The following is a 21,628-nucleotide window of genomic DNA, read 5'->3' on the forward strand; positions in this document are numbered from 1 at the left end:
GTATGCGAAGGAAATACTTTGGTTTTTATTCTGCTAACACAAGACCTAGAATTTCTTCTGCAAGGAAAGATGGCCTCTGTGAGCCATTTCCAGCAGTCAGAGCAAAGTTAACAATCAGTTAGGCAATGGGATCACATGAAAAGACTCTGGAATTTGTTACAGATGAGAGTATTTGAAATCTCAAAATAAACAAAAGGTACAGCTTCACCACAGATGTGACAGGAGATCTGACGTTCTCACTCTCAGCCAAAGGTGACTTCTCCCCTCGCTGTCTATTGCAATTGCCATTGAATCCCGCTCTTCTTCTAGAGGGCAGTATTTATTTCATTAGGTCATTGTGGGAGATCTCTAAGGTAGGCAGATTCCCAAGATGCTGGGCCACTGGGCTATTCCGGGATGACGCTGCTCTGAGTTTTCTCACTAGGAAGTTAATGTCGACAGAGGGAGAAGGAAATGAGAGCTCAGTAGTCTGGGGTTTATGCCCTCTTCTCCACTCTGCACTCACCCGTGCTGCGTGCATCTGTACAGGTCTTGAATGCTTTTTGTCCCCCACACAAATGCGTGCCGTTTGACCAGGCTGTTGCCGTTGGACCAGAGTTTTGGAAAGGAAAGTGCTTTGTAACGAAATACAATGTCAATTCCTAGGAGTTTGGGGGCTGAAGCTTCCTCTGAAGCAACTCAGAAGGCTCCATTGCTAAGAGTTGCGACTGGTTTGCCTGGTAGAGTTTCCTTGGGTGAGTCTTTTAGCCTCAGCAGAGGGTACCCCGGCCAGGGAGAACAAAGATCATTCTGGTTCTTGTAGGATTGAGGGCTATTAGTCATTTAGAAACTGAGTCTGCCCTTCTCCTGCCTGTCAAAAAGGTTTCAAATCTGCCGCACCAGGAACTGTTTCAGATTACAGACTTCAGAACTAATGACCCATGTCCTCGCTTGGTGGTGAAATCCCAAAATGGTCCTAGGAGAGGAGAAGTAAATCCTGACAGCTGCTTAGAGGTCATCTTAGAACTAACTCCCAGGAGAATTGCTTTCAGGTTGAGAGAGAAACCCCTCCAAGCAAGGAAAGAATAAGAAAAGGAAAAAATGAGCTTAGTGTACACAAGGGTGGCTGTTTGCAGCTCACCCAGGTGTGCTCTGAAGACCAAACCCCTACATCAGCAATTAGTAGGAACGCTTGAGCTCCTCAACCTCTTAGAAAGCATAGTAGAATCAGATAGCGTGGGAAGTGTGCGTGTGCCCACACACGCGCGCGCGCACACACACACACACACACTTCATATGCAAGTCTGCCTAGGAAAGGAGTTTCTGTGGGTGAGAGAATGCGGTCAGGTGATGTTCCAAGGAGGCTGTAATTTTAGCAGACCTACCGAGAACATTGATGTAGGAGGCTTGTTATTTTAAGTCTCAAAGACTTTTTACTTTTTCTTTGGAAAGTGTGTGAATAACTGTAATGCTGCTTTGCTTGCAAAACTGGACAGTGAGTTAAACAACAGCAGTAGCAGCGGTAGCAGCAGCAGCAACAACAACAACAATAGCTCTTATCCAGACCACCATGGAGTTGCTTGAAAGAACTTATCTTGTGAATGATAAAGCCACCAAGATGTATGCCTTCGCGCTAGACAGGTAACAGACATCTGTTTGTGCTTCACAATTTTCTGTGTTTTGAATATTCAATAAATCCCTAGATTCTACTGCTATAGAATTGGAAACTTTTGCTGTGCAACTTGGGAGCATTTTGTAAAATTTTATAAACTGTTGACTGACTTGAATAATTCATATCCTGAAAAATGCAATACTCTATATAGTTGATTTGACTCCTTAAATATCCTAAGTGCATGAAAGACACATTTTATTAATGTACTTTTCTATTTTATTTTATTTTTTTTTGTGAGAAAGATCAGCCCTGAGCTAACATCCATGTTAATTCTCTTCTTTTTGCTGAGGAAGAGCGGCTCTGAGCTAACATCTATTGCCAATCCTCCTCCTTTTTTTGCCCCAAAGCCCCAGTAGATAGTTGTATGTCATAGTTGCACATCCTTCTAGTTGCTGTATGTGGGACGCGGCCTCAGCATGGCAGGAGAGGTGGTGAGTCAGTGAGCGCCCGGGATCCGAACCCGGGCCGCCAGTAGAGGAGCATGCACACTTAACTGCTAAGCCACGGGGCCAACCCTAATGTATTTTTCATCTGTAGATTTTCTTTCAGAAAACAGACATATACAATCTGTGTTTACCTTTCTTTTCCTCAATTATTCCCACTTTTAAGATAGTAAATTTCATTAAATTATATGTAGATAGTAAATTTTTATTAAATTTGCTAATTATAGTTATTAAATTATATTTAGGAATTTTAAAAAACCATATTAAATTTATTAAATTATATTTTATTAAATTATATTAAATTAAGCCTTTTCAACTATGTGGCAAAATTGTGGTTACATTGATCTTAAAATTAATTGCTATTTTCTTAAATCATATAATAACATTATCATCAAATGTACACACCTATATTAAGAATAGCTGAGTTTAATGTTCTACCTAATTCTAGTTCCAATATCTCCCATAGTCCCACGTACAATATACTCACTCATTTTCCCCTTATTTAACAATTACTGAATGGACACACCTGGATATATAATGGAGAAGAAAACATTCCTAGTCCTAGATCTCTGTCCTCTTGAAACTTTGAATCTAATGTGGAATACATATAAGAAATAGGCAATTACCAAATAGCAGATAAGTGTCATTCTGGGGGCATTTTTGAGAGAATGAGAATACCTTGAGGGAACCTAGGTCTTAGCTGGACTTTGGGGGTCAGAGAAAGCTTTTAAGTGATAGGCTGAGAAATGAAAAATGAAAAGGAGTTAGAGTAAGGATAGGGAAACCCTACATGAGGAGTAGGGTTAGGAAAAGTTTTTCAGGCTGAGAGAACTGCCTGGTAAAGACAGAGACAGAAAATAATGAGAGTTTTGTGTGTTCGAGGATTTCAATCCAAGTGGGGAGCAAACAGAAACACATTCAGTGCGTGTAAATGAATGAATGAAAATCTGAAATGAATTCATGTTAGGAGCAGACTTTAAGAGATTACTTACCCATTAATAATGTGTGTAATGTTGTTTGTTTCATGGAAAATTAATCTTCTACAAAGTAGTGACATTATGTTTGACAGCATCAAATGTTCGAGAAACTCCAAAGGGACTTTTTCTCAGGATATTTATAACTGCTTTAAAAATGTATGATGAAGAATCTAGCACATCTATTATCTCACATTTTAAGCATTATTTTTCTTTAGAAAATAATATTAGATGTGACTTCTTGAGATCATAAACAACAAAGCCTCATGTTAGGTCAGGCAGAAACTTTGGATGACAAATTGTTAACACCACGGATACTGTTAAGAGAGCATCTCTACATTGTTAAAATAACAGTATTTCCTTCCTCATTAAAATAGATCATTAGTACTCTGTTATGCAATTAAAGCCAACTATTTACAGTTACAGGGTCTCATTCACTTCATAAATGGGTACAGTTTTCAGGATACGGTGACGATAAAACTGTCAAACTCACTTTTATTTTCTTTTGAAATTAAAACAGTTAAATCTGGAAGAGATTATTTATCCTGATCCCTAATTTTACTAGTTAGGAAACTGAATTCCAGAGAATAAATGCATTTGTTAAAGTCAGATATCTGATTCTGGCAGAGCTGGGATCTGGACCCATGCCTTCTGTTTGTGAACTTCATGTTCCCCTCCCTCCTTGCTTCTCCTGCACACACACTTTCACCATGTGGCCTTCTGGATGCTTAATCTATTTCCTCTTGAGGTCACATGGACCTTGATTTCCTCACCTATTCACTTTCTTTTTCACCTCCCCCAATCTCCTTTCTCATGGTTTTGTTCCATCTCTATTTCATAGATAACTTTGTCCTCTGATATTCCTTCTCTTTTCTCCTTCCTTCTCTTTTTTCTACTTATCATCAGCTTTCTATTTAAGTTGTCACCAGCTCTTAAAAAACTTAAGCTGAAGGAATCTTTATCATCTAATTCTACAAAAGGAGTATTTCATTTTTCCATTGCTGTGCAACAAACTACCTCCAAAACTTGGTGGCTTAAACAACAATCAGTTTATTACCCACAATTCTGAGGGTTAGGATTTGGGCAGGGATCCAGATGGAGTCAGCTAGGTTCACTTATGAGGCTGCATTCTGCTGGTGTCTGGGCTGTGCTAGAAGGTCAAGGATGGCTTCACTCACATGTCTGGGGTCTTTGTGCTGGCTTTTGACTGGCCTTTGTCCTCCTTTCCATGGCTTCTCTCTCTGTGTGGTATCTCATTTTATCAGGTTAGCCTAGACTTTATGTGGCATTTCAGGATAGCAAAAGCACAACAGTGGAATCTGATATGTCTCAGCCAGCCTAAGTCCAGAACTGGCATAGCATCATTTTTACCTCATTTGGTGGCTTAAAGCAAGTCCCAAGTCCCAGATTTAAGGGGTGGGACAATAGGTTCCATCTCTTTATGACATGCGCATATAGGATGACAAGAATTGTTGGACATCATTTTTACAAACATTTTACCACAGGAAGTAGTAATATTGGGCCCTGTAGGCGCCATGAACACTATTGTGTAGCTTCCTCTGCCTCCTCTCCAAATTTCCATTCCAGTGATGTGATTCCCTATGCTTTGGGCTCATGGTAACAAAGAAATACTTGTGCAAAGTTGACCTACACACTCAGTACGGTTTTCTTCGTGCTGGATAGGAGATATCAAGTTTCTCTTTTTCCCAAGTCGTATATTAAAGAAGTGCAGGGGATGTGAGGGCAGGAATAGATGGTAGGGACAAATTACTAGAATTTTTTCAGTATGAACCTTAAAAGTGTGTGTGTGAGGAGGATGGTAGGACTTCTGGAATGGTGGTGTGAGGAGCTCAATGGACCTCCTTCCCAAGTGAAACAACCATTTAACTGAAAAAATTATATTTAAAAAAACCCCAACAATGTCAAGTCTCTGGAAATTGTCTTAAGGCATGCAGCAAATTGAGAACTATTTATTCAAGAAAATCTACTAAACGTCAGTAAGAAGCCAGAGTCTGTGGCATTTGAGCCATGATCTGCTCCATTAACCTCCCTCTCCTCCAAGCTTAGTGGGATGAAAACTCTACTCTGGGTGGGTGTGACCAAAAGACAGGGATCCCTCTCCTCTCAGCTTCCAAGTGAGGGCTACCATTCACCCCTACAGCAAAAGGCTACTGAAATCTCTCATTGTCCCAGCTCCATGTTGCAGGGCCTCTATTCAATGCAGACAGGGCCAAGAGGACTGGGGCCCCCTTCCTCTACCCAGTCTCTACTCATAGGACAAAATCTCTAGACCAGGAGCAGCAAGGTCCTGAACATTCCTGCCTTGGTTCACACATAGCGTGGAGGTTCTTCAGCACCCACTTATAAAGCAGAGGTTTCACTCCAGAAGCAGTAAGTCACTGTTCCTTCTCCCAGTTCTGGTGCATTGATCCAGAGGTTCTACCCATGGGAAGAGGCAGGCCATAATAACAGAGAGCTATGCATCTTTCCCTTAGAGGACTGATGACACATCAGCTAAGTTATTTGGAACAGAACATGGGGAATTCCAAGCGTAAGGGCACTGTTGAAAACAATGAAGATTTTGCTGGTGAGCAATCAAGAGTAGGCATGTTGCTCCATGAGATCAACAAGCTAAAGGGTAGACTGGCTAGAATTTTAACAGAAACAGCCAGAGAAAGACAGAGATAAAAAGAGACCTCCTGGAGTTGGCACAAGCCACAAAGATTGGCCTCAAATACTACCCCTGTAAAGGAGGCTGTTATGGACTGAATATTTTTGTCACTCCCAAATTCGTATATTGAAGCCCTAACTCCCAGTTGACTGTACTGGAGGTAGGGCCTTTAGGGAGGTAATTAAGGTTAAATGAGGTCCTTAGGGTAGATTCCTGATATGATAGAACTGGTGTCTTTACAAAAGAGGAAGAGATACCAGAGATCTTTCTCTCTATCATGGGAGGACATAGCAAGAAGACAGCCATCTACAAGCCAGGAAGAGAGGTCTCACCAGACACCGAATTTTCCAGCACATTACATGGACTTGCAGCCTCTAGAACTATCAGAAAATAAATTTCTGTTGTTTAAGCTATCTAGCCTGTGGTATTTTGTTATAGCAGCTACAGCAGACTAATACAGGGCCCAACTTTAATTGCACCAGAATGTGGAGAAATTTATGCCTCAGGGCAATGTTGAAAACAGTAGAGCAATCAACAAGAGATTAAGGAGGCCAATAGATGGGTGAGATACCAATATAGGCAGAGCAACCAGAAGCTTAACAGTGAGATTATGGAAAGAGACAGTCAAAGCAAGCATGATTAAAATGATCACCATCTCTGGGCAAAGGGGTGGGGGCAGGTAAGGATGACTGTGCACATGCCCAAGGCTGCACTCTCTGAGGAATGACAATAGAGGCTGCACATGCAGGGGAAGTCAGAGGAAATAGACTCCACTGAACTAGACAAGCCAAGTCACTAAACAAATAAAAAAGAAAACAAGTAAATAGCAGCAACAAGCCCATGGGGGAATCACTGTACAGAATTGCTACAATGTGTTATCTAAAACATCCACTTTTCAGCAAAATTTTACAAGACATACAACAAAACAGGAAAGAATAACCCATATACAGTAAAAAGAATGGGTAATAAAAACTGCCTTTGAGAGGGCCCAGATGTCGGACTTGGCATCCAAAGAGTTTAAAGCAACTATTATAAATATGTTCAAAGAATTAAAGAAAAATCAGGTTTAATTAAAGATAGGTATGATGACAACGTCTCATCAAATAGAGAATATAAATAAAAATAGATAGAAATTATGAAAATGAACCAGATGGAAATTCTGAGGTTGAAAAGTACAATAAGTGGAATGAAAGGACTCAGCAGTAGACATGAGCTGGCAGAAGAAACAATCAGTGAACTTGAAGATAGATAAATAGATATCATGCAACATGAAGAACAGAGAGAAAAAAGAATGAATAAAAATTAACAGAGCCTCAGAGAAGTGTGTGGCAAGTCATTAAGTGCCCTTACATACATATAATGGGAGGACCAGAAAGAGAGAAGAGACAAAAGGAGCAGAAAACAGTTCAAAGGAACAATGGCTGAAAATTTCCAATATTTGGTGGAAATACTAATTTATCCAGCCACAATGGTCAACAATCTCTAAGAAGAATCAACGCAAACAGATCTACACCCTGACACATCATAGTCAAAATATTGAAAGCAAAACACACAAAGAAAATCTTGAAAGCAGTAAGATAGAAAAAAAGATTCATCATGTACAAGAGTAGTTCAGTAATATTAATAGCTGACTTCTATCAGAAACAAAGGAGGCTGGAAGGCAGTGGGACGACATATTTAAAGTACTGAAAGAAAAAAAAAAAAACCCTGCCAACCAATCATTTTTTATCCAGAAAAACTCTTTCTAAAACGAAGGTGAAATAAAGACATTCCCAGATGAGCAAAAACTGAGAGAATTTTTTGCTAGCAGACTCACTTACTCAAGAATCAAGAAAATTCTTCAGGCTGAGCACAAATAACACCAGACATTAACTTGAATCAACACAAAAAAACAAATAGCACAAGTAAAGGTAATTATGTAGGTAATTATAAAAGACAGCATATTTACTCTTTTTTTCTCTTAATTGATTTAAAAATAGATTGCATAAAATAAAATGCCTATAATCTTAGATGAAATGGAAAAATTCACAGAAAGATATCAACTACCAAGCTAACTTAAGAGAAAATAGAAAATCTGAGTAGATCTATAACAAGAGATTGAATTAGTAACCAAAAAACGTCACACAAAGTAAATCCCAAGCCCAGATATCTTCACTGGTGATTTCTACCAAATACTAAAGCAGAATTAATATCAATTATTCCAAAAAATAAAAGAAGAGTGAACATTTTCCAACTCGTTCTATGAGGTTAATATTCCATGGATAGAAAAACAATAGAAATGAAAATATACTTCCACAAAATCTTGTTTACAAATTTTCATAGAAGCATTACTCATAATAGCTAAAAAAAAAAAAAAAAAGAAAACAACGTAAATATCCATCAACTGCTTAACAGGTAAATAAAATGTTGTATATCCATACAATGGAGTTATATTTGGAAATAAAAGCAATACAGAACTGATGTACTGATATTCGCTACAACAGGTATGAAGCTTGAAAATGTTATGCTAAATGAAAGAAGTCATTCACAAAAACCACATATTGTATAATTTCATTTATATGAAAAGCCCAGGATAGGCAAATTTTTAGAGACAGAAAGTAGATTTCTGGTTGCCTGGGGCAGAGTTGTGTGTAAGGAGATTGGGGCCTTACTGCTAATGGATATGGAGTTTCTTTTTTGGGGTGACGGAAATGTTCTAAATTAGATTGTGATGATAGTTGCACAACTCTGTGAATATGCTAGAACTCATTAAATTGTATATATTAAATGGGTCATTTGTACGGTATATGAATTATATCTTAATAAAGCTGTTTTAAAAAGGGGATGAGGCACTAGTTACCTAGTCTAAGAAATTATATCTGATTCTGTGACTATTTCTACTCTCCACTCTCTGTAGCTCTCTCCCCTCAAACGCTTCTTTCATAACACTCATTTATTTCACAAACATTTAAATGGTCTCCGTGTTTTTCCTCTTTATACTCTAGCCTTCCAAGCAGCACGAAAAGTGATCATTTTAGAAATGTGAACCACACAAGGTTACTTCCCTGCTCAAAACTTTCCAACTTCTCCTTTCACGCTTTGAAGATTAAACCCTTTACAATGGCCTGCAAAGTTCTGCATGATCTGACTTATACCTACTTCTTTGACTTCATCCCGTTTCACTCTTTTTTTATGCCACAGCAGTCACCTATGCAGTCCCCTTTCTGTTCAAGACAAGCTCTTTCTTGCCTTTGGACTTTTGCACCAGCAATGCCCTCTGCTTGTGATGTTCCTCCTTCTCGTAGGTCTGCTCCTGGTTATCCTTACCTCACTGCTGAGATATCACCTCCACAGAGGAGCCTTCCTTTACCACTCTATTTAAAGTAGAGTGGGACCTTTCCTCTCCCAGTCACTGCCCACGATACTACACAGCCTCTGCTTCTATCAGCTGGTTTACTGTTTTTCTCCCTCTGCTAGGATATAAGCTTCTTAGGTCAGGAACTTTGTTTGTCTCAAAGACCCCGGGATCACTAGCACCTCTGATAGTGCAGGCATGCTGTAGGCAGGCAATACATCTTTGCTGAATGAGTGAATAATGAAATGTTGGAAATACATCATGAGACCTAAGCTTTCATCTACTGTTCTAACAGGAATAGTGATTTAATGTTCTTGGGAGAAGAGATGTGAAAGTACAAAAACGAAGTGATTTTATGTAGTCTACACCTGAAGTAAGAAGCTGAAAAATATTACTGTCTCCATTTTAGATACATACAAACAAAGGAGTTTGACTTTTACCACCAAACAAAAATAAACTACAAAATAAAAATAAAAGCTTCTCCGAGATCACAAAATAAAGCTCCATTTTCTAAGTCCTATTTTAAAAATTGAACTCAAAGTTCTAGTCTAATGGCATCAAATTTTCTGATATTTCCCTATTTCTCCTCTCTGTTTATCCCCTTTTTTTTTCTCTTTGATGCTACAGTACATTTCTTTTCTCTGGCATAGTGTTCCTACTCTTCAAACCCTCAACCATATTTGAATGCCTGGGAATCTATGGTGCTTTACTCTTTGATAGCAAATTCACATTTCATTTTTTGATGCGTCATAGCATTTGGTTTTTAGAACCTACTTTTTAAAATTCTTCTTAGAATTCACATCATTTTTTAAATCAAGAGCCTGTACCATATCTAGAGATATTAGACCACTTCAGACCACTCCAGTGAGATAATGAGGAATGTATTTTAACTTTGGTTTTTAACTTCTTTTGGAATCATAGACCCTTTTGGGAAACCAGTGAAGACTGTGGGCTCTGGCTTCCCCCCAATAAAACACACATACGCACACACATATGAACACATTGCATCTAATTTCTGATACTTCTAGACGTTTTCAGTTGCAGAACCAATAATTCCCATTTATTAATTAATTCAGCATGAGCTCTGTTTTCTGTACCTGGAATCAAAAACATCCTAATTAATATTGGTCTCTAATTATGTAAAAAAAGTGTTTTTATATATTAAAACACTAAATTTTGTTTTTAGATTAAAATCTAAAAAGAAAATATCAATAATCATTGTCTCTTGGAGGTAGGTTACCAGTGAATTTTCCTTCTGCTTAGTGCTTTTCTGCAATTCCAGATTTTCTATAATGAATATATGCATTACTTTATTCAGAAAAAACCCAAAAACAATAATTAAAGTCATAATAACATCATCATCTGAGCCAAACCCTTCAGAGCTTTAATTCCAGATGGTGAGAAGACAAAGGAAAATAGCTCCTCAAGTGGAGGCTAATTTATTTCTGGTTTTATACCTTTCAAAGACGTTAATGCAAAGTTCTTAATTCTAAGAATCTTATAATGTCTTCTAATAATTTTCCTTAAAAAATAAAAATCTGATTAGTTCAAGATCTGAGGACACTGACATTTGCATTGGTAAAGATTGGTTTTGGGTGACTGATGTTCAGGTACAGAGGCAACGTGGGTGTGCTGGGAAAATCACTGGGCATGGATTCCCAGCTAATTTCCTGGCTATTTGAGCTCAAGCAGTTACTTAACCTCTCTGAACCTTAATTACTTCAGCTAAGAAACTGTGAGGTTGGACTAAATGTTGTCTACAATCTTTTCATCTGTGAAATTCTATAATTCTATAAATAGCTTTAAATAATTCTTTATATTTGAGCAGAACTGATATGCACTGCCTGCTTTAGGAAGTATAAGTAGGTTTAACTCTCATTACAACTTTGATAGATTGGTAGAGATTGTCTGCAAAGCTGTTAAGAAGGTTTCTGAGGGTCCATGGGGTCTCAGCAGGAAAAAGGGCTATCTATGATCTATTAACAATGTTGCCGTGGAAAAGAAAGGGAAATTGATGGCATAGTGGGTATTTGACTCATCAGGCTGAATCATATACACATATCTAACATCGCCCCCGTCTCCTTTTTTTTTGTAGGACAGTGTCCAAAATCTTTTCAAAGTGAAGTAACTGGGAGGGAAACGTATCAACGTATATCTGTTTCCTTTCTCCTGTTCCTTTGATATCTTTTAATCACTTGTGGTATAGACTGAACAAGAGCTTGACTGAATAAAAGCAAAACTTTTAGTAGTTGAGAATTCAAAAGGAAATTTCTTGCTTATTCCTTACACTTGATATTTCTTGTAGAAGGAGCTGTGAATTATAACTTCCTAGCTCATTAGCAAATGTCCTAATAGTGGTTCCGAGAATGGACAGGGCTGTCAGTGAGGTGTTTGTTAGCAACCGCGTTCACTTCTTGCTTCTTTCAAATTCATCCATAGTGTGGAACTCCAGCAGAAACCCCTGAATAAACATCAATGTCCTGGAGAGAAGCCGGAGGAGCTGGAGTCAAGAGCCATCTATCACTGCCACAGCAACTCCAGGGCCACAGAGAAGAGGGCAGATGAGCAAGTCTATGCCAAGTGGAAACTCTGCGTTGCTTCGGGAATATGCTTCATTTTCATGATTACAGAGGTCGTGGGTGAGTGTTTCTCCAGAAGACTTCTCTGATTAAACAAGCAAACAAACAAAACCCCGCATAATATGGGAGGGTTACCTAGGCTCTTCTTTTAAAAAAACATTTAATATTTTCTGTAAGTATAAAGTAACAATATGCTCATAGTAGATAAGTTGGAAAATAGAAGGAAACAAAATAAAATTCATGAATGTCCCACATTTGAGTGATAACCTCCAATAACATTATGGAATATTTTGTACAATATATTTTCTATTCATAACTCACAGTTGTGGGGTTTTTTTTAACATAACTGAGAGCATACTGAATGCTTCTCACCATGCCATCAAATACTCTTCAAAAACATTTTTATGCCTGAACAATATTCTATAATACGCTCCATTGTGATTTACATAACCATCTCTCTATTGTTAGATATTTAGGGAGTTTTTTCCTGCTTATGGACAATGCTGCAATAAAAATTCTTGAATAAAACTCTGCCTGCCTTTCTCATTAATCCCTTCAAAGAGATTCCTAAAAGTGGAAATAACTGGTTGAAGGACACGAATATTTTTATTGCTTCTTGATGCATATTGCCAAATGTTATCCAGGAAACTTGGAACAATTCATATTTTTCAGCTCTACATGAGAATGATTCTCATTCCAAATCTTTACCAGAACTTATTTTAATCTTTTAAAAATCTTTGTTAATGTAGGCTGAATATGCTGTATTTTAATATGCATGTCTTTAATTGTTACTGTTAGAATATTTTTTGCATGCTTATTAGTGATCTGTATTTCCATCTGTTAATGCATCTCCTGCTTGCCTCTTAATGTCTGTTGCTCATATTTTTTAAAGATAATTTGTAATTCTCTATATTGATCTCTGGGAGCTCTTTATATAGTTAGGATATTAAACTTTTGTTATATTTGTTATAAGTATTATTCCAGTTTGTTGTTTAGTTTTTAATTTTTGGTTAATTTATGGTTTGACTTAGAGAAGTTTCAAATTTTATATAGGTAATCAAATATTTCATTTGGAGCTGATTTCTTTTACTATTCCTTGACTATTTTAATGCTTAGTGTGCCTTTCCTATCTACTGAGAAGATAAATATCATTTTGTTGTTGAATTTTTTGCATTTAATTTTAAATCAATGTGAAATTAGATATGCTCTAAGGATTGAAAATTCTTTTTCTAAATAGCTAATGAAGTTTCAGCATCATTTATGGAATAATTAATTATTTCATCCATTGATTTCCTCCATGTTTCCTTTATCATTTATCAAATTTTTATAAATAATAGGGTTTGGTTCTAAGGTGTTTCATTGATCTGTGCTGCTGCCTCTGTCAGTAGTAATATATTTAATTAATGTAGATTTACACATTAAAATGTCTGCTGTTCATTCCTTGTTGTCCTTTGTTTAGCAGAAAAAAGGTAAAAGCTATTCATTTCTGTTTATTATTCTAATTAAACATGAAAATCATTTTGTTCATTTCCCTCCAAAATCTAATTATGATTTCATTGGTATATAAATTAATTTGGGAACATAAAATCTCTCTAAATTTATTTATTTATTTAGTGTGTGTGTGTGAGAAAGATCAGCCCTGAGCTAACATCTGTTGCCAATCCTCCTCTTTTTGCTGAGGAAGACTGGCCCTGAGCTAACATCTGTGCCCATCTTCCTCCACTTTATGTGGGACGCCGCCACAGCGTGGCCTGACAAGCGGTGTGTCGGTGCACGCCCAGGATCCAAACCCGGGCCACCAGCAGCAGAACGCGCGCACTTAACCGCTATGCCATGGGGCCGGCCCCATAAATCTCTTTAAATACTGTTTTCCCCTCCAGGAATATGGTATGTTTCTCCATTTATCCAAATACTCTACATCTCTCATCAAGGTTTTATGGTTTTAGTTTATTTATTTCTTTGTTTTAACACAGGGACAGCCTATTTCTTGCTAGAGTTATTTATAGTTATTTTAGGTGTTTGTTTTATTCTTTCTGGTAGTGAGTGGGTCTTCCTTTTCTCGTGTCCTGTTTCTAGATGGTTACTTTTTGTACCCTGGGAAGTTTCCGTTTTGTATATTCATTTTGTACTCAACAGTGTATTTGAATTACTATCCTTCTAATTATTGTCATTCTAAATGTTTCTTAGTCCATTTTCCTCGTTCCCCTCTCATCCATCCTCCCCATCCCAGGAGAAAACCCTTTCTTGTGCAAAAAATCATATTTCTCCACATTTTCAATAGTTATATCTCTTCTGTATGTTTCATATTTTTACCATGTTAAATAATATCTTATGCTAAATCAAATCATATGTTCAACTGCTTAACTGTTAAGTAAAATGTTTAGTGAGAGGTTAAGTTAGAGGTTTAGAGAGAGTATTTTTATTAACGTTAGTGAAACTCCTTGTCCTAGTTTTTTAATGGTTAACAAATAATCAAGGATGAGTGTTGACTTTGATCAAATATCTTTTCTTTTGAATTTATTCTTTCTTAAAACCTTTTGACCCATTGTTGATGTGTATTATATGAAGGGATTTCCTAATATAATGTGACCTTTGCATTTCTGACATTGTGATGACAACACTAATATTTAATGCTTACTATGTATGTGCCAGGAACTCTGATGAGTGCTTTCCATGTATTGCCTTACTTAGGCCTGACGAAATTCCTGAGAGGCAGATCCTATTATAAATTGCACTTTATAGACCAGAAACTTGAAGCACAAAGAGTAAAGCACACTACCTCAGTAACACACTTGTAAGTGGGCAGGCAGGCAGAACTCCAGAGCTCATGTTATTAGGCTCTCACTATGGTCCCTCTCAAATTGACCATGGTGCACCATTCTTTCAAAGGTCAACCTGAGTCAGTAATATTTTTGTTGAGATTTTTACACCTTTTTTGATCATTGAAATTTAACTTCCTGTTTGGGAGCTATTTTTCTAGGTTTTTGAATCAGAGTTATGCATATTAAAATGGAAAGCTTAGTTTTAATAATTTATTTTTTATTAAAAAACTGAAACAGTTTATACAGCATTGCAATTATCTCTTCCTTTTCAAGAACTCCCTAATAAATTGTCTGGCTTTGGAGACATTCCAGAAAATAATTTTTTGATATATTTTTAGCTTCTTCCTTATTCATTGACATACTCAAAATTTCTGTGCCATGAGTAAATTTTGATTATTTACATTTTTCCAAAGTCATTCATCTCATTGAAATTTTCAAATTTATTATCATTCAATGGAACATGATAGTCTTATATTGGCATTCTCTTATTTATTCTAGCTCCTTTTTCATTTTAATATTGTTTATATATTTTCTCTTCTTTTCCTTGATTTAACTTGGTAGATGTCTATATGTATTCATTTTTGAATATATTATTATTTTGATTTTTCTTGTGTTTTGTAATTCATCATTTTGGCTTTAAAAATCATTTTTACTTCCTCCATCTTTCTTTTGTTAGGGTTGTATTCTTATTGCATATTTTAATGTCTTAAGTTATATCCTTATTTAATATAGTTTTTCCTGTATTTTTATTAATAATAAAGTTATATGCAGCTGTGAAATTACTCAGTCTAAAGGTTTTGATATGCAATGTCATCTTATTCATTATTTTTTTACCGAAAAAGAAAAAGCACACTACAAGCTACCTGGCATATAGTACCACAAGCTACTACCTCTCTGTTACCAATATTACCTGTTACACTCTGTTACCAATACTTTGGATTCATTTTCTCTCTCGTACCCAAAAAGAGGGATAAATTAATAATATTCTGAGACTGTAGGAAAATAGAATCTGCTAAGTTATTTTTTTGCAATACAATAGCAAGCAATCAGAATTAATTGGTTTCTTCAAGCTATGGAATCTTATGTCCTACGTACTCAGACTTTTACAGCTTTTGAAAACTGGAAAAGAACTTAGACTCATCCAATCCAAGACAAATTCAGGGTTGGTAAATAACTTTCCAGTCAAAGTTTATAAAAATAATTGATACCACAAAATTGCTAGAGCCAGGATAAGTCTTTTGAATGAACTGACTTAATAGCTTTATGGAGTTGCAAAGAATCTACTTTTAGCAGTTCCAATCTGGAAAACTCCCTTTGGAAATCCATTGACATTTATGACAGGGGGGTATTCTTTTTTGTTATTGAAATTTGTAAGATTGTGGACAATATTCAATTGGTCATGTAAGAGATCAACAAAATGGAAAATCTAAAAAAAACAGAATCCATTTGAAACATGATTTGCAAAGGTGATGTTCTGGAAATTCGTAGCCTTCCAAGTCAAGTACTGGCACCACCCCACAGAAACTCAGCTCTGGAGAATGTATAAATTGGCTTGTTTCCTCCACTATTTTCTTCCTCGGCTTTTCCCTGAATCCATGTGGATGCTGAGAATAGATGGCATCTTCTCCCCAGCTGATGTCTAATTAATAGTTGGAAATGAGATGGTTTCCTATTCACAAAATCGCTTTTCTCCTGGTACCTTTCCTCATGCCCTGTCATTTTACTTTTAAAATGACATATTTTTAGAGGGGAAATGGGACTGAGCAAGTCAATCTCCTCCTTTCCTTCTCATTCCTAATAATTAGTCTATGAGTTTGAAACTGACTTTAATTTAGAGTCAGAAGAAAGAGATGTTGTCAGTAAAGGAGTTAAATGGACACTGACAGACAATCATTTGGAATTGGAGCTATATTGATTTTGAACTGATTTTCCTAAAACATTACTCTCATCACATTAATTCTGTCTTCAAAATCCTTCAGTGGATCCCTTTTGTCTGATTCAGTGCTTCACCACCTTTTCCCCATCATGGCAAGCATAGTAAATTCTACTGAGTGCTGGGGTAAACTGACAAGCATGCTGGTAACAGGAAGAGGCTGGTTCAGGGGCTCCCTCTGTGCCAGGCCCCACTTAGTTACTCCAAGTGAAAAGACATCACTATATTGGAAAGCTCTGGCATCTTGGACAAAATGAAAAACTCTTACTTTGGCTTTCAAGTCATTCCACCCTCTGGCTGCCAAACTGACAACCTTTTTCTTTTACTACTTCCTTACATAACTCTTCTGTTTCAGCTATTTTTTCATTCTATGCAAAATAATCACTGTACCTAAAGTCTCTGAGGCTTTTGCTTATGCTTTTTTATTTTAATGGAAAAGCCCTCTCCTCATTCCTACACTCACTCATCAAAACCCTGGCCATCATTTACGACCCCAACCCACAACTCACCTCCTCCCTAAAGCCACCTTTTGCCATGGCAGAGAAAGCAATTATTATTCTCAGATTGCTTTTGGGGATCTGGGAGGTCCTCCTGCAGGATATGGGATGTGAGCAAGGCCTTGAAGGATGGGTGGGAATTGAGAGGTGGGTAAGAGGGAGATGAGAAGGGCCTTTTAGATGGAGGGGCCCAAATGAGCAGCACCCGATGCACCTGGAAAAGATTTTGACTGGGTAGGCCTGCAGCAGGACAGGAAATCTGTATTCTTAGAAAGCTATTCAAGTGATTCTGCTGTGTAGCCACATTTGGGTGCCTCAGTTTGTAGTGGACTGGTACCGCCTGCTCAGCAAGCTTTCTCATACTCATTGTGCTGGTTGCTGCTCTGGCCCTCCTGGCACAAGGCTGGGTGTGAGATACCAGCCTCGACTAATAAGAGTCCCTGGGTCTTTATATAGAGAGGCTGAAAAAAGGCTCTCTTTCTTCTAAAATAGTATGCTGAAATGATATAAACCTGGAGCTTCCACAGGCCCACCTCCTCTTGCTGAGGAGGAGGAAGTCTGTCTCGGGTAGGACATTAAGTAGCTATGGTTGGAGACAGAGCAGAGCACCAACAGCAGTTTTTCAACCTTAGGATTAGGCTGCACCTGATCCAATCCCACCTAGATTTGTTCTCAGTGATTTGAGCCAATATATTATCATTTTGTTGTTGTTTAAGCTAGTTTGAGCTAGGCCTTTATGACTTACCACTGAAAGACCCTATTTAAAGCAGTGGTGTAGGGTAAAACATGGTTGGTGGAGAATAAAACTGGAATGGTAGTTGGGTGTCAAGAAGGACCATGAGGCCTGGCTGAGGAATCTGGATCATTCTGTGGGCCTTGGGGAGTAATTCATATTTAGAATAGGGGAGAATCAGGTCATAGAGTTGTGTTTAGTGAGATAACTGGCCACAGGGTGCAGAGCAGATTGGAGGAAAAAATTAAGGAAGGCTATAAGCATCAATCCTTCCATTGTTAATGAGCCTTTGAACCTGTTGAATCAGGACTCTTTCTCATTTCTTGTGGAAATTCCTAATCATGGAAAGTTCATAAAGAGGAGTTACTTTGCAGAGGTAAACATGTATCTGTATTTAAAAAGATAGATATACACTCAGAAGAATAAGCTCAAGTACGGCCATTAGTGGAAGAAATTGAGAGTGGTCAGGGAAAGGCATCTTGAAGAAGGACTCTTTAGAGTTAAGCAAGGATGGAGAAAACACTAGATTGATAGACAGGAATACAGAGCTGGGAGCAACTCCCTCCTGGGAGCAGGTGGTATTTTTTTTTTTTTTTTAATCTCTCTTAGAGAAAGCTGTAGCTGGGTGGTGTGATAACCACAAGCTTTATTGATAAGGGTACCTACTTTGCACTAGAGCCACGGTGTCTCAGTGGCTTAGGCTACTTATATTTTTTGAGATTACTGGGATTAAAAATTTAAGAAATGTCAAAACATGCCTATGCAAACTATGGTATATTTTGAATACTTGTTAAATAATAACAAGTTATGACTTTTCAACATAACATGTTGTATAATATAATATTCCTATTCAAAAGACAGTTAAAGAATTTTAAAAATATGAATTAATAGCATAGAATGTTATGGTACAGTAATGAGACACAAGGCTAATGTTGTCAGATGAACATTTACTTCTTTCAATCCCATCAGTATGTCTCTGTTCTCCTTGGAAAATGTCATGTGTACTTAACACCAACTCTAAATCTGAAGTGAACATGAGAACCAAGACCAGTGGCTCCCCTGCTCTGCTACTGTCATCTTCCCGCCACAGGCCCTAAGAAGAGTCTGTTTCCAGGACTTAGTCCTTAGTGCCTCTCCTATGCATTGATTTCTACATCTTGCCAAGTAATTCAGAAATACGACTGCTACTGCCTACTTCACGCCTTTATCGTAATTTCCTTTGGCTTTTACTGTGGTGTGTTAACCTCCAGGTTCTCCTTCCTCCAAGTCAGCCTCCATATTCCTGGCAAAGATCTCTCTCTTAATACAGATCTGAACATGTCAAAACCTTGCCTCAAAATCATAAGTAGATCCCCTTAACCCGTAGCATAACATTCAAATTCTTTGGCAAGACCTATCACACCCTAAGCAAGGGTCCCCAATCCACCTTTCCAGTCTCATTTCTCATTATTCTCCAACACTCCACACCTCTCGTTTTTCTACAAGGTGCCGTGTTCTTTCGTTTCTCTCTGTTTTTGTTCTTGCTCTTATCTCTTTCTGAAAAAACTTTCTCTTCTAGCTAATTCTTACCCCTCTCTGGTGAAAAGTTCCTCAGTGCTCCCAATGAGCGTGGCTTTCCAATTCCCTAGCTCATGATGCATGTCTTCAGTACATTGAGAGTTAGACAATGGGATCATTAAAGAGAGGGACAGTGATTTGTAAACTTTGTTGATCTGTGTATACCCTATCCCTGTACCATGCACAGTAAGGGCTCAACAAATACTGGCTGGAAGATTGAATTAATTGTCAATAATACCACATGCTTTCAGAAGCAAATGCAAGTTCAGTCACAAACTACTTCTTGCAAATAGTTTGCTCCATAGGATTTAGCATGATTGCCCACAGTTTTCTGGATTGTTCTTATAAATAGCTCTGAGGTTGCAGAATGGTTCTCATTTCCTAGGCCTCTACATTAACATGCTTCTCCAAAGCAAGTCCGTTTTCTTTCTCAGTTGCCTCCTGACTCAGCTGAGACTGTTGAAGAAACCCTATAAGACTTCATTTCTTTGATTTAGGCTACAATTTTAGCCCAGTACATAGAATCGTCACCATCATTCATTGCTGAGACTTTGACATTCTGCTTATCTGCATGCAGTCAATTCTCCAGGCAAGAAATAATGCATTATTAACACAGCTTTATTATCAGGCCCAAGTTTGGCAGATAGAGCAACATTAGAGGATAATTGGAAGGACAGCTGATTTGTTAGCAAAATGTTGCTTTTTGGCTAATGAATCATTCCGATTTTTGTACTGACAGCTCAGTAACAAGCTTGAAGCTACTTTGCTTCAGACCATTAAACTTTGACAAACCAGTTATTAACTACAGCTAGAGCCAGCGGTCTGTGGGGATTATTGCAATTATGAGCCATATATGTAATTTTTTTAAATCATTAGTTGAGACAAGGTGAGTCTGATGATGGAGGGGCTGGTGACTGACAGTCTCTGTCACTTTGTGGTACATGAGGCAATAAACAGCTGCTGGAAGGACTAATCAGTCAGCAAAAGCTCTTTGCTAGGAAGAGGTAGTAAGAGCAATAAAGGTTATTGCTCTCAAATGACAAGCTCTGTTTGGGAAGGAAAAGACAAGGTTTTCCTTTGACTTCTTTTTTGGAGGCTGGAGGTCTTTTCTCAAAAGAGAACTAGAGGGAATTAGAGGGAGCACACCCAATGGAGCCGTGGCTTAGGTTCTCTTCCATGCTTCATTGGATTGTTGTTGCACTCAAGAGTCCCACTGGAAGGTGCCTGCCCCTTCTCCTCACTGCTCCCCACTGTTCATAACAGGGATCTAGAACTCAGGTGGATAATATAACTCAGTAGAGCAGAAGGAAAGTAAAAACTATGATAAAATTACAAGTCAAATAAAAACACACCAGTGGGCCAGACTGTGTCATCTAGTTTACAGACAAAAGTCCAGGTCCTCAGTCTGGAGTGTGAGACCCCTTGAATCTGGCCTCCACCCCTCCAGCTGCATCTTTTTGTATTCCTCTTTTGAATCCTTATGCCCTGTTCTAACTGAGGTGTTCTCCAAATGTGCCCCACACTTTCCAGTCTCCGTACCCTTGCTCCCCCAGGAATGGCCTCTCCCTTGAAATTCATTTCTACATGTTCAAATCCTACTCACTCTGGGTCTCAGTTTCTTTACTTGTCATATTGGGAAGAAGAGGTGGATTAAATCAACATGCAGACCCTTTCTCTTCTAAGGTTCTGTGAGTCGGTGGCATTTTTACCAACGGTGGTTAGGGTATGCATATGAATCTAGCTGCACTCTGAGGCCCTAACCCCGTGTGATATTCTGTATCCCCTAGGTGGGCACATTGCTGGGAGTCTGGCTGTCATCACAGATGCTGCCCACCTCTTAATTGACCTGACCAGTTTCCTGCTCAGCCTCTTCTCCTTGTGGTTGTCATCGAAGCCCCCCTCCAAGCGGCTAACATTTGGATGGCACCGAGCAGGTAGAGTTCGCCAATTGAACATTAACACAGAGCAGTGCTGCAGAGTCAAACCAAGGATAAAAATGGAAGGACAAGGCAAAGTCTTGTTTGAAAATCCCTTAGAGGCACATCTCTGGTGCACAGAGTGAAATAGACATGTAAGTGGGAATGTGTTCTCAATGTTAATTCAGCTAACCGCCAGATTAATGGGCTACCTCTACTCTGATGGGACAACAGGAGCACATGTATCACCTTAGCAACCACCCCAGCCCAAGGGTTTTCAGCTTACGGTAATAGCCATGATATAATTCATTACATTACTCTGCATCTGGCGGAGAGGATGGGGTAAAGCTTCTGCCATTTTGCAAAGTAAGGCACAGAGAGCCCATAAGAGTTGGAGAGACTGAAGAACTTCTCATAGGGGAGCTGGGAATAGAATATGGGCTTGCCTGCTCACATAGCATTTAGACATTCAGTGAATGGCTCAGTTGAACATCTTGCTAATCAATCATCAACAATAA

General features: G+C 38.1%; 1 protein-coding gene across 1 annotated transcript in view; it reads left to right on the forward strand.

The window, feature by feature from the left end:
- The first annotated feature begins 1,549 nt into the window (after positions 1–1,549).
- Positions 1,550–21,628, forward strand: part of SLC30A8 (solute carrier family 30 member 8) — a 35,888-nt gene continuing 15,809 nt past the window's right edge. The window contains exons 1-3 of the mRNA XM_058564824.1: positions 1,550–1,620; positions 11,513–11,712; positions 20,982–21,128. Of these exons, the coding sequence (XP_058420807.1) occupies positions 1,550–1,620; positions 11,513–11,712; positions 20,982–21,128 (418 nt within the window). The remainder of the gene's footprint in view (positions 1,621–11,512; positions 11,713–20,981; positions 21,129–21,628) is intronic.

The sequence above is a fragment of the Diceros bicornis genome, chromosome 21, assembly GCF_020826845.1.
Source record: "Diceros bicornis minor isolate mBicDic1 chromosome 21, mDicBic1.mat.cur, whole genome shotgun sequence".
Taxonomy (NCBI): domain Eukaryota; kingdom Metazoa; phylum Chordata; class Mammalia; order Perissodactyla; family Rhinocerotidae; genus Diceros; species Diceros bicornis.